Source organism: Tachyglossus aculeatus, chromosome 10, assembly GCF_015852505.1.
Source record: "Tachyglossus aculeatus isolate mTacAcu1 chromosome 10, mTacAcu1.pri, whole genome shotgun sequence".
NCBI classification, from domain to species: domain Eukaryota; kingdom Metazoa; phylum Chordata; class Mammalia; order Monotremata; family Tachyglossidae; genus Tachyglossus; species Tachyglossus aculeatus.
The window spans coordinates 59,751,472-59,764,177 of record NC_052075.1 but is presented as its reverse complement, the minus strand read 5'-3'; the positions used below and the strand labels follow the sequence as shown (position 1 = coordinate 59,764,177).

The window sequence follows — 12,706 nt, the reverse complement described above, 5'->3', positions numbered from 1 at the left end:
ATGGCGGCGGGAGGAATGAAAGTGAAGGCGGCGGTGGCGACGGGTGGAGATGGGCCCCGGCCCAGGCGGGAGGCCCCGGCGGCCGTGCCGGTTGGCGGGGCCCGGTGGCGGCTCCTCCTGCTTGTCTGCTGCGGTTTTCCCTGCGGTGCAGGTAGCGGCGGGGAAGGGAAAGCAGCGGACGGGGAGGCCGTTATGCCCAGGGCGAGGCGGGCCCCCCGCTTGGCCCAACTGCCTCAGCCCTCCTCAGCCCGGCCATCTTGCCCTTCCCTCCTCCTCGGAAGTGAGGTTGGGGCCTGGGGCATTCGGCAATAATAATAATAATGGCATTTGTTAAGCCGTCATCAGAGAAAACTTCTCTAGGCCTCAGTCCCCTCATCTGTAAAATGGGGATGAAGACCGGGAGCCCCCCCCGTGGGACAACCTGATAATAATAATGATGGCATTTGTTAAGCCATCATCAGAGAAAACTTCTCTGGGCCTCAGTCCCCTCATCTGTAAAATGGGGATGAAGACCGTGAGCCCCCCCGTGGGACAACCTGATAATAATACTGATGGCATTTGTTAAGCGCTTGCTATGTGCAAAGCGCTGTTCTAAGCGCTGGGGGCGGGTACAGGGTGATCACATTGTCCCACGTGGGGCATTGTCCCACGTGGGGCTCACAGTCAGAGAAAACTTCTCTGGGCCTCAGTCCCCTCATCTGTAAAATGGGGATGAAGAGCGTGAGCCCCCCCCGTGGGACAACCTGATAATAATAATGATGGCATTTGTTAAGCGCTTACTATGTGCAAAGCGCTGTTCTAAGCGCTGGGGGCGGGTACAGGGTGATCACATTGTCCCACGTGGGGCATTGTCCCACGTGGGGCTCACAGTCAGAGAAAACTTCTCTGGGCCTCAGTCCCCTCATCTGTAAAATGGGGATGAAGACCGTGGGACCCCCCGTGGGACAACCTAATAATAATAATGGGGCCCCGCCGGCTGACGGTCAATAATAATAATGATGGCATTTGTTAAGCCGTCATCAGAGAAAACTTCTCTGGGCCTCAGTCCCCTCATCTGTACAATGGGGATGAAGACTGTGAGCCCCCCCGTGGGACAACCTGATAATAATAATGATGGCATTTGTTAAGCGCTTACTATGTGCAAAGCGCTGTTCTAAGCGCTGGGGGCGGGTACAGGGTGATCACATTGTCCCACGTGGGGCATTGTCCCACGTGGGGCTCACAGTCAGAGAAAACTTCTCTGGGCCTCATTCCCCTCATCTGTAAAATGGGGATGAAGACCGTGGGACCCCCCGTGGGACAACCTAATAATAATAATGGGGCCCCGCCGGCTGACGGTCAATAATAATAATGATGGCATTTGTTAAGCCGTCATCAGAGAAAACTTCTCTAGGCCTCAGTCCCCTCATCTGTACAATGGGGATGAAGACCGTGAGCCCCCCCGTGGGACAACCTGATAATAATAATGATGGCATTTGTTAAGCGCTTACTATGTGCAAAGCGCTGTTCTAAGCGCTGGGGGCGGGTACAGGGTGATCACATTGTCCCACGTGGGGCATTGTCCCACGTGGGGCTCACAGTCAGAGAAAACTTCTCTGGGCCTCAGTCCCCTTATCTGTAAAATGGGGATGAAGACCGTGAGCGCCCCCGTGGGAGAACCTGATAATAAAATACTGGGGCTCCGCCGGCTGACGGTCAATAATAATAATGATGGCATTTGTTAAGCCATCCTCTGAGAAAACTTCTCTGGGCCTCAGTCCCCTCATCTGTAAAATGGGGATGAAGACCGTGAGCCCCCCCGTGGGACAACCTGATAATAATAATGATGGCATTTGTTAAGCGCTTACTATGTGCAAAGCGCTGTTCTAAGCGCTGGGGGCGGGTACAGGGTGATCACATTGTCCCACGTGGGGCTCACAGTCAGAGAAAACTTCTCTGGGCCTCAGTCCTCTCATCTGTAAAATGGGGATGAAGACCGTGAGCCCCCCTGTGGGACAACCTGATAATAATAATACTGGGGCCCCGCCGGCTGACGGTCAATAATAATAATGATGGCATTTGTTAAGCCATCCTCTGAGAAAACTTCTCTGGGCCTCAGTCCCCTCATCTGTAAAATGGGGATGAAGACCGTGAGCCCCCCCGTGGGACAACCTGATAATAATAATAATACTGGGGCCCCGCCGGCTGACGGTCAATAATAATAATGATGGCATTTGTTAAGCCGTCATCAGAGAAAACTTCCCTGGGCCTCAGTCCCCTCATCTGTAAAATGGGGATGAAGACCGTGAGCCCCCCCGTGGGACAACCTAATAATAATAATGGGGCCCCGCCGGCTGACGGTCAATAATAATAATAATGGCATTTGTTAAGCCGTCATCAGAGAAAACCTCTCTGGGCCTCAGTCCCCTCATCTGTAAAATGGGGATGAAGACCGTGAGCCCCCCCCCGTGGGACAACCTGATAATAATAATAATGGGGCCCCGCCGGCTGACGGTCAATAATAATAATGATGGCATTTGTTAAGCCGTCATCAGAGAAAACTTCTCTGGGCCTCAGTCCCCTCATCTGTAAAATGGGGATGAAGACCGTGAGCCCCCCCGTGGGACAACCTGATAATAATAATGATGGCATTTGTTAAGCGCTTGCTATGTGCAAAGCGCTGTTCTAAGCGCTGGGGGCGGATACAGGGTGATCACATTGTCCCACGTGGGGCTCACAGTCAGAGAAAACTTCTCTGGGCCTCAGTCCCCTCATGTGTAAAATGGGGATGAAGACCGTGAGCCCCCCGTGGGACAACCTGATAATAATAATGATGGCATTTGTTAAGCGCTTGCTATGTGCACAGCGCTGTTCTAAGCGCTGGGGGCGGATACAGGGTGATCACATTGTCCCACGTGGGGCTCACAGTCAGAGAAAACTTCTCTGGGCCTCAGTCCCCTCGTGTGTAAAATGGGGATGAAGACCGTGAGCCCCCAGTGGGACAACCTGATAATAATAATGATGGCATTTGTTAAGCGCTTGCTATGTGCAAAGCACTGTTCCAAGCGCTGGGGGCGGATACAGGGTGATCACATTGTCCCACGTGGGGTTCACAGTCTTAATCCCCATTTGCAGATGAGGGAACTGAGGCTCAGAGAAGTTAAGTGACTTGCCCAAAGTCACGCAGCTGACAATTGGCGGAACGGGGATTTGAACCCATGACCTCTGACTCCAAAGCCCGTACTCTTTCCACTGAGCTACGTAACCTCCCCAGCGCTTAGAACAGTGCTTTGCACATAGTAAGCGCTTAATAAATGCCACCATTATTATTATTATTATCAGAGAAGCAGAGAGGCCCAGTGGAAAGAGCATGGGCTTTGGAGCCAGAGGTCGTGGGTTCAAATCCTGGCTCCGCCACGTCTTCTGTGTGACCTTGGGCAAGTCACTTCTCAGAGCCTGTTACCTCATCTGTAAAATGGGGATGATGACTGTGAGCCCCGTGCGGGACAACCTGATCACCTTGTATCCCCCCAGCGCTTAGAGCAGTGCTTTGCACATAGCGCTTAATAAATGCCGTCATTATTATTGTTATCAGAGAAGCAGCGAGGCCCAGTGGAAAGAGCACGGGCTTTGGAGCCAGAGGTCGTGGGTCCGAATCCCTACTCCGCCACATGTCTGCTGTGTGACCTTGGGCAAGTCACTTAACTTCTCAGAGCCTCAGTTACCTCATCTGTAAAATGGGGATGAAGACTGTGAGCCCCCCGTGGGACAACCTGATCACCTTGTATCCCCCCAGCGCTTAGAGCAGTGCTTTGCACATAGCGCTTAACAAATGCCATTATTATTATTATTATTATTAAGCGCTTACTATGTGCAGAGCACTGTTCTAAGGGCTGGGGGTGGGATACAAAGTGATCAAGTTGCCCTATGTGGGGCTCACAGCCTTAATCCCCATTTTACAGATGAGGTAACTGAGGCTCAGAGAAGTTAAGTGACTTGCCCGAGGTCACACAGCTGACCGCGGCCAAGCTGGGATTCGAACCCATGACCTCTGACTCCAAAGCCCGGGCTGTTTCCACTGAGCCACGCTGCTTCTTCTTCGGGTCAAGCGCCCCGAGGGCGCAGAGGGAGCCCCCTCTCCCTGCAACGGCCTGGCCGAGGCGCCCAGGCCAATGCGCTGCCCCGCCGTAGGCAGGGTGGCCCAACGGTCTGGGCGTCAGGAACCCAGCAAGGCCCAGGCTGTCTGGCCGGTCCACCCCAATCAATCGTCCACCCCCAGTCTGTCAGTGGTGTTTATCATTGAGCCCTTACTGTGTGCAGAGCATTGGACTATGAGCTTGAACAGTATGAAAGAGTAGGTGTAGACGATCCCTGCCCACAGGAGCTTACAGACTAGAGGGCAGGCTGGAAGTGGCTGTTGGGCTACTAGGGTGCTCTCCCAAGCCCTCCTCTAGACTATAAGGTCCTTTTGGGCAGGGAATATGTCCATTTTATTGGCCTCTTCCTAGTGATCTGAACACAGTAAGCGCTCAATAAATTCCAGTGACTGACACGGCCCAGTGGAGACAGCCCAGGTCCCAAACAAAAACGCCTCCCAATTAATTGTATGGCATAGTGGATAGAGCACAGGCTTGGGAGTCAGAAGGGCATGAGTTCTAATAATCCCGGCTCCACCACCTCTGCCATGTGACCTTGGGCAAGTCACTTTATTTCTCTGTGCCTCAGTTACCTCATCTGGGAAAATGGGGATTGAACCTGTAACTTCCCAAGCGCTTAGTACAGTGCTCTGCACACAGTAAGCGCTCAATAAATACGATTGATGATGATGATGATGAGCCTCAAGTGGGACAGGGACTGGGTCCAACTCAGTTTGGTTGTATCCTCCCCAGCGCTTAGTACAGTGCCTGGCACAGATCAAGTGCTTAACAGATGCTATTATTATTATAATTATGATAACAATAATGGGGTCTATCAAGTGCTTACTGGCTGCAGGGCATTGTTCTGTACAATAGAGTTGGGAGACCCCATCCCTGCCCTCAAGGAGCTTTTACGTGGCAGACTGATTCCCCTCTCTGGCTGTACCTCACCCCTCTGTTCTCTTCTCCTGCTTTCCCCAACTCACTGTCTTGGATCCTCTTAAGCCAACCTTCAAACTGTATGTCACTGTAGACTCTCCCATTACTGTCAATCAGTCATTTATTGAGCGTTTACTATGTGCAGGGCATTGTATTGTACTGACAGACCGACACTCCCCACATTCAATTCCCACTTCCAACAACCTTTCCCCAGTTGACTTCCCAGCACCCAAATCATAGCATCCCTTGGGCCAGCTCTAGCACTTATGAACTTATTTGTACCCTCCTTAATAATAATAATAATAATAATAGCATTTGCTAAGCACTTATTACATGCCACGCACTGTTCCAAGCGCTGGGGTATATGCAAGACAACTGGTTGGGAGCCCCTGTCCCACATAGGGCTCACAGTGTTAATTCCCACTTTACAGATGAGGGAACTGAGGCACAGAGAAGTTGAGTGACTTTGCCCAAGGTCACACAGCAGACAGTGGCAGAATTAGGTTTAGAATCCGGGTCCTTCTGAATCTCAGGCCCGTGCCATGCTGCTTCTCCTTAGCAATTCTTGCATGTCTCTCCACTCGATTTATTTTTAACCACCCTAGTTTTAAATGTTTTATGTTGTCTTCCCAACTGGAGTGTAGGCCTCCTGTGGGCCAGTAACCTGTCACTTGATTATTCTGTACTACCCAAGTGCTTAGTATAGTGCAGCGCACTGAGTGGGCACTCAGTATATGCTTCTATGACTACAACTGGAAGTCAGGAGACTCACATTCTAGTTTCAGCTATGCCCCTGGGCTGCCATGTGACCATGGGTACATCACCCAGATTCTCTAGGCCTCAGTTCCCTCATCTGTAAAATGGGGATCGTTTCCCTCTCAGTCTGTGAGTGTCATGTGGGTCGGGGACTTTCCAATCTGATTGCCCCGTCTTCAACCCAATGCTTAGCAGTAGTAGGCACTCAATATATACTGTTTCTTGACTGAGACTCTCCGTGATCTGGCCGGGATGGCCCCAGGGAACTTTCAATGGGAAAGAGATCAGAGCCCCGACCCAGGGAAAACAGGAGCTTTGGCCACTGGACGAAGGTGGCGGCTGGGCTAGCAACAGGGATGGGGAAGTTGAGGAGTTCAGATTGGGACACATCAAGTACAAGCTGTTGGCGGGACAGCCGCTTAGAGAAGTCCCAAACACAGTGAGTGAGCGGCAGAAGAGACTAGGAAGAGAATCAGGAGAGAACCGTGTTGGTAAAACCAAGTCCAAAAGATTTGGAGGAGGGGGTGGGTGCGGTCTAGGGGGAGAGAGGTCGAGGAAGGGTGGGATCGAGTAGAGTTTCTTGGAGTCGGCTCTGAGGAGGACATCTGTCCATCTGACCGTCGTTGGTCTCCGCAGAGAACATGGCCTCAAGGGGAGGGGAAAGGGGTCGGGGCAGGCAGTAGAAGGGAAAGTTGGTGCAGAAGAAGTGGAGACAGTGGGTGTGGCTGACCTGTCCGAGAATATATATGTATATACATATGTATATATGTATATGTATGTATATATATGTATATATATATATGTATATATGTTTGTACATATTTTTTACTCTATTTATTTTATTTGTACATATCTATTCTATTTATATTATTTTGTTAGTATGTTTGGTTTTGTTCTCTGTCTCCCCCTTTTAGACTGTGAGCCCACTGTTGGGTAGGGACTGTCTCTATATGTTGCCAATTTGTACTTCCCAAGCGCTTAGTAAAGTGCTCTGCACATAGTAAGCGCTCAATAAATATGATTGATGATGATGATGATGAGAAGGCCGGGTGGGGATGGGGGCAGGAAGTGGAGCCGGGTCCAAGGCAGAAGGGAAAGAGCTGTCAGAGAGGGAAAGGTTAAAGACAGTGGTCTGGGAGGGAAGTGGGCAGGAACAATGGTTAGGAAGGTGGGAGGCCCTGGGATCAGAGGCCCAGGAAAAGCAGGAAAACAGGCAGAGCCCCCCCACCTTGGGAGACAGCCGGGAAGGAAGGCGGAAAGGAGGCGGGGGTAGTTGAGCCGGGATAGGCGAAATAAGGTCTCTGGGACGCTCCCGCCTGATGCCGCCTATTTGACCGACGCAGTGCGAGTGGGAGCTCGGGGGGGCTTTGGGAGGGGTAAGGTCTGGTGGGGGAGTGGGGGGAGGCGATGAGGGAGGAACAGGCATGTTGCTGAGCAGGAGAGAGCAGAGGTGTTGCCAGTCAGGGGAATTTGAAGAGGTAGAAGTTGGCCGTGAGGGGCGGTCTGGATTTTCACCGGCTGTGTTCAGCTGCCCGGGAGTTCACTGGAGGCTTACTGCATGCCAAACACTGTACTAAGCACTGGGATAGACACAAGATAATGAAGTTGGATGAAAATCCTGGCCCCCACGGGGCTCATGGTCTAAATAAGGGGGAGAATGGGTATTGAATCGGGGAAGAATGGGTATTGAATCTCCATTTCACAGATGAGGAAACTGAGGCCCAGTGAAGTGACTTAGGTAAGTGGCAGAGCCAAGGTTAGAACCCAGAGAAGCAGCGTGGCCTAGTGGAAAGAGCCTGGGCCTCGGAGTCAGAGGACCTAGGTTCTAATCTCGGCTCTGCCACCTGTCCGCTGTGTAACCTTGGGTGAGTCACCTGACTTCTTCCCTGTGTCTCAGTGAACTCATCTGTAAAATGGGGATTAAGACTATGAGCCCCAAGTGGGAAATGGACTGTGTCCAACTCGATTAGCTTGTATCTACCCCAGTGCTTAGTCCAGTGTTTAGCATGTAGGAAGCACTTAAATACCATTTAAAAAGAAAAAAAAAACAGGTCTTCCGACTCCGAAGCCCAAGTTCTTTCCAGTAGATCATGCTGGTTCATGAGAGTGGCAAGGGGCCACTTTTAGGGGACAGGGTGTGGACTTTAGCCCCCAGGTATGGGCAGCCTGGCAGGTTGGTAAAGGAGTCCTCCTCCAGGAGGCCTTCCCAGACTGATCCCCTTCCTTCCTCTCCATCCCCCCAGCTTACCTCCTTCCCTTCCCCACAGCACCTGTATATATGTATATATGTTTGTACATATTTATTACTCTATTTATTTATTTATTTTGTACATATCTATTCTATTTATTTTATTTTGTTAGTATGTTTGGTTTTGTTCTCTGTCTCCCCCTTTTAGACTGTGAGCCCACTGTTGGGTAGGGACTGTCTCTATATGTTGCCAACTTGTACTTCCCAAGCGCTTAGTACAGTGCTTTGCACACAGTAAGCGCTCAATAAATACGATTGATTGAGCCCAGGAAGGCTGGGTCAGCCTGGGACAGGTTCAGTAGGTACACAATCCAGAGGTCAGGGTTCGGGGGCGAGGGGGGAGAGGTGGTGGCAGGTCAGGAGCTGGGGGTTGGGTTGGGGCAGATGGGAGCTGGAGATCAGATGCAGTGTGTTCTGGCGGGGAAGGAAGACCCTGGCCTTGGGGGCAGAGGTATCATCAGCCCGGAGGCTAAGTTTCTCGGGGTCAGGGAGAGTAAGGAGGAGAGAAATGCATCCGATTTGGACTGGGGGCCAGGGGGGCGGGCTGGGGGCAGATGGAAGGTCTGGCCCCGCACGAAAACTCTCTGTCCCTGTCTGTGTGTCCGGGCAGCCGGAGCCCAGGAGCAGGTGCTGCGGCTGCGGGAGGCCCAGACGGTGCAGCAGACCGGCAGCCGGCACTTCTGCTACCACAGCACGCTGCTGCCCAGGTGGTACGACGTCTGGACGCGTGTGCAGGTAGGGGCTCCCTTCTCTGGGGCCGGGGCTGATGGCGGGGGGCCGGGAAGGACCCAACACCCCCGCCGTGTGCCGCTTCTCAGATCCGGGTGAACAGCTCCAAGGCAGTGCGCATCACCCAGGCGGACAGCGAGGAGAAGCTGCGGGAGCTGGAGCAGTCCAGCGTCTGGAACTTCTTCTCCTCCTTCGTGAAGGAGAAGCTCAACGACACCTACATCAGTGTGGACCTGCACAGCCAGAAGACCTGTCTGCAGGTGGAGGTCCTGCAGTCGGACACTATCTACAGCGTCTCCGTGGCCCGCGGTGAGTCCGGCGTGTGGCGGGGCTGGGGGCTGCCATATCCGTGGCTAAACAGCGTGGCTCAATGGAAAGAGCACGGGCTTGGGAGTCAGAGGTCATGGGTTCAAATCCTGGCTCCGCCAGTTGTCAGCTGTGCGACCTTGGGCAAGTCACTTAACTTCTCTGGGCCTCAGTTACCTCATCTGTAAAATGGGGATTGACATGTGAGCCCCACGTGGGACAACCTGATCATCTTGTATCCTCCCCAGCGCTTAGAACAGTGCTTTGCACATAGTAAGTGCTTAACAAGTGCCATCATTATTATTATTATTATTTTAGCGGGGAGGCATCCCTGGGTGGCTGGGGTGGCCCTTGGTGTCCCGATGGGGGATGTGGAGGCCGCCTGGTCTTCCTCCCTGCCTCTCAGGCTTCAGCAGGGCTTCATCTTTTCAGGGTTCAACTCCAAACTCTTCCTCGTTTTCCTGCTGGGAGTCCTGCTGTTCTTCTGCGGAGACGTGCTGAGCAGGTGAGGGCCGGAAGCCCGCTGTTGGGTAGGGACTGTCTCTATATGTTGCCAGCTTATACTTCCCAAGCGCTTAGTAAAGTGCTCTGCGCACAGTAAGTGCTCAATAAATGCGATTGAATGAATGAATGAGGGGAACAGAGCCAAACAAGAAATTGCTATTCCCCAAGTCCTTCCCCCTAGAGCTGGTGGGTGGGTGGAGGGGGGCAGTTAAGAACAATCAGCCAGAGACCCTCCTTCCCCCAGTGCAGAGTGAGCACAGAAAGTATCATCATCATTATCATTATTATCATTATTATTATTATGTTTGTCAAGTGCTTAGGATGTGTCAAGCAGTGTTTTGAGTGTTGGTGTAGGTACAAGTTAATCAGGTTGGACCCAGTCCCTGTCCCACATGGAGCTCACAGTCTAAGTAGAAGGGAGTAGAATTTAATCCCCATTTTACAGTTGAGGAAATTGAGGCACAGAGAAGTGAAGTAAGTCTCCCAAGGTCACACAGCCAGCAATTTGGCAGAGCCAGAAATAGAACCCAGGTCCTCTGACTTGCAGGCCTGTGCTCCTTCCACCAGGCCATGCTGCTTCTCCGTGAATCTCCTTGGATCGGGGGTGGGGGGCGGGGGGGGAAGTATGGGTATCTTTATCCATCCCATGAGTCTTCCTTGTACTGGGGGTGAGTGCACGTCTACCCTGGCCCCATGAATCTTCCCACCAAGGTGGCTACCTGCCGTGCTCTGGAGACTGGCTCTCGGAGCCCAAGGCTTTCAGGATGGCGGTAGAGGGCAGGTGAGGGTGTATGGGGTGGCATGCATAGCCACGAGGTGACCAGAGTTTAGAACGGTGCTGGACACATAGTAGACGCTTAACTGATACCATTAAAAAAAATCACTGCCGATCCCTCTCCCTTTCTGGGCCTGGCTCCAGGTGTTGCTATGTGTTCAGGGGGAGGGCCACTCCACCCTGCCCTGAGCCCAGCCCCAGGCTCCCAGCCCAGCCTTATCTCTCGGCAGGAGCCAGTTGTTCTTCTACTCCACGGGCGTGAGTGTGGGCGTCCTGGCCTCTCTCCTCATCGCTATCTTCCTGCTGTCCAGGCTGGTGCCCAAGGTGAGCGATCCCATGCCGACCCTTCGGTGGCGGAGGCTGCACTGCCCCAGGGCCTACTGGGAAACTCTTCTGCCCTCTGTTTTAGAAAAGCCCACTTTATGTCATCCTGCTGGGAGGCTGGTCCTTCTCGCTGTACCTCATCCAGCTGATCTTCAGGAACCTTCATGAGATCTGCAACGACCACTGGCAGTATCTGCTGGGTAAGGGGCTGGGCGGCATCCTGGCATAGGACCACGGGGCGGGACTGCGACACCAGGCCACGGAGCAGCTCACTACCCAGCTGGCCGGGGAGCGGCAGAAGTTTCAGGGCTGGGCCGTTGGGGAGGGGTGGGGAGACGGGACCTCTGTGGGTGTTATAGGGGCTGAGGCTGAACCATGGGATCAGTATGGATACGTATGTGGTGGGTTGGGGAGGAGGGGCAGGAGAGGACTGCAGGGCTGGGCTGAGTTGGTGGTGGGAGGAGGTGGGATGCAGCTGACGGAGTGGTGGTGGCCAACACTGCCCGGCTGTATGTCTCTATGTGGCCTCCGCAGGCTACGTGCTGGTGGTCGGATTTATCAGCTTTGCCGTGTGCTACAGTCACGGGCCCCTGCAGCACGAGCGCAGCATCAACCTGCTGACCTGGGCCTTGCAGCTGAGTGGCCTGGCCCTCATCTACATCAGCGTCCAGCTGCGCCCGGTAGCCCTAGCCCTGGTGGCCGGGGCTCTGGCCACCCGCATTCTGGAGTACCCACTACAGTGGCTGCACGCCACTTACAGGTGACTAGCACTGCCAGCCTGGAGCCTCCTGTGGTGCCGCGTCGGTCGAGGAGGGCTTGCAGGAGCACCACTCTTTTCGCTCGGTCCGGTCTCTGCCGGACTACCGACCAAAGCCAACCCGTTGGCCCCCGTGGTATCTGCTTTTGGGGCCGGGCACAGGGAAGGCCGGGGGAGGGGAGGGCTACCCTGGCCTGAGGCTGTACTGCTGTGTCGTGGATGCAGGCGTATGCGCAACGCAGTGGCAAAGCCAGTCCCCCCACAGCTCCTGACAGAGGAAGAGTACCGACTGCAGGGGGAGGTGGAGACACGCCGGGCGTTGGAAGACCTCCGCAGTCTCTGCAGCAGCCCTGACTTTCGGCCCTGGAAGACCATTGCCCGCATCCAGTCACCTAAGAGGTAGGGCGGGGGGAGAGAGAGAGTGAGTGAGTGTATGTGTGTGTGATGGGGAAAGAGATCTGGGCTTCTGGGGAGGGGTAGGCACTGGAGAAGGGTCTCAGAGGTGCATTGGGGGCCAGGAGTTGGGACCAGCTGGGTTGGGGAGAGTGCTGGGGGTACAGTGCGGCCGGGAGCCGAGTCGGAGGGGTGGGGGGCAGGGACCGCAGTTGGGATTCAGGTCTCGCCCTCTGGCACGAGGTGGCACAGATTAGGTTTTCCTGAGCCGCTTGTCCCGATGTTCAGCGGCGGCTGTTCTGTTCCTGCTGGCATCGCCAAGGCTAATGAGTCAGGAGCAGCTTGGTTTATGGGGCTATAAACCGGCCTATGGGAAAGGAGGCTCCTGCCTGCCTGCCTGCCTCCCTGTAGACAACACTGGAGCTTAGGGCGGGCAGGGCCTGGGGGACTGAACCGGGGAGGAGGCCCTGGGTGAGGGTCTTCCCCCATCCCCACCTGCCACCGGCCCACTTCCTTCAAGGTTCGCCGATTTCGTGGAAGGTTCCTTCCACCTGACCCCAAATGAGGTCTCAGTCCATGAGCAGGAATACGGGCTGGGCAGCGCCTTTGCCGAGGAGGAGCTATTTGAGGACTTCTCCATTGAGGACGACGAACCCTTGGAGCCCCTCGAGCCCCTCACGCTCCCGGACCTCCCCAACCACCTCGGGTCATAAGAGCCCTGCCGCCACCGCGGCAACGACCATCACTGGCACCGAGCCGCTGGGCATGGGAGCATCGACCCCAGCGATGCCATGGGTCGGGCACAGTGGCGACGGAGCTGGAGCTCTGTCCCTGATGGGTGGGTGGGTGGGTAGGGCTCA

General features: G+C 54.1%; 1 protein-coding gene across 1 annotated transcript; it reads left to right on the top strand.

Annotated features, from left to right (window-relative positions):
* Positions 1 to 12,681, top strand: NEMP1 (nuclear envelope integral membrane protein 1). Its single transcript, XM_038752072.1, has 9 exons — positions 1 to 151; positions 8,669 to 8,793; positions 8,877 to 9,096; positions 9,526 to 9,598; positions 10,603 to 10,696; positions 10,782 to 10,896; positions 11,231 to 11,456; positions 11,679 to 11,852; positions 12,367 to 12,681. Exons 1-9 carry the CDS (start codon positions 1 to 3, stop codon positions 12,557 to 12,559), a joined length of 1,371 nt encoding a protein of 456 aa, XP_038608000.1. The 3' UTR covers positions 12,560 to 12,681.
* The last annotated feature ends 25 nt before the right edge of the window (positions 12,682 to 12,706 follow it).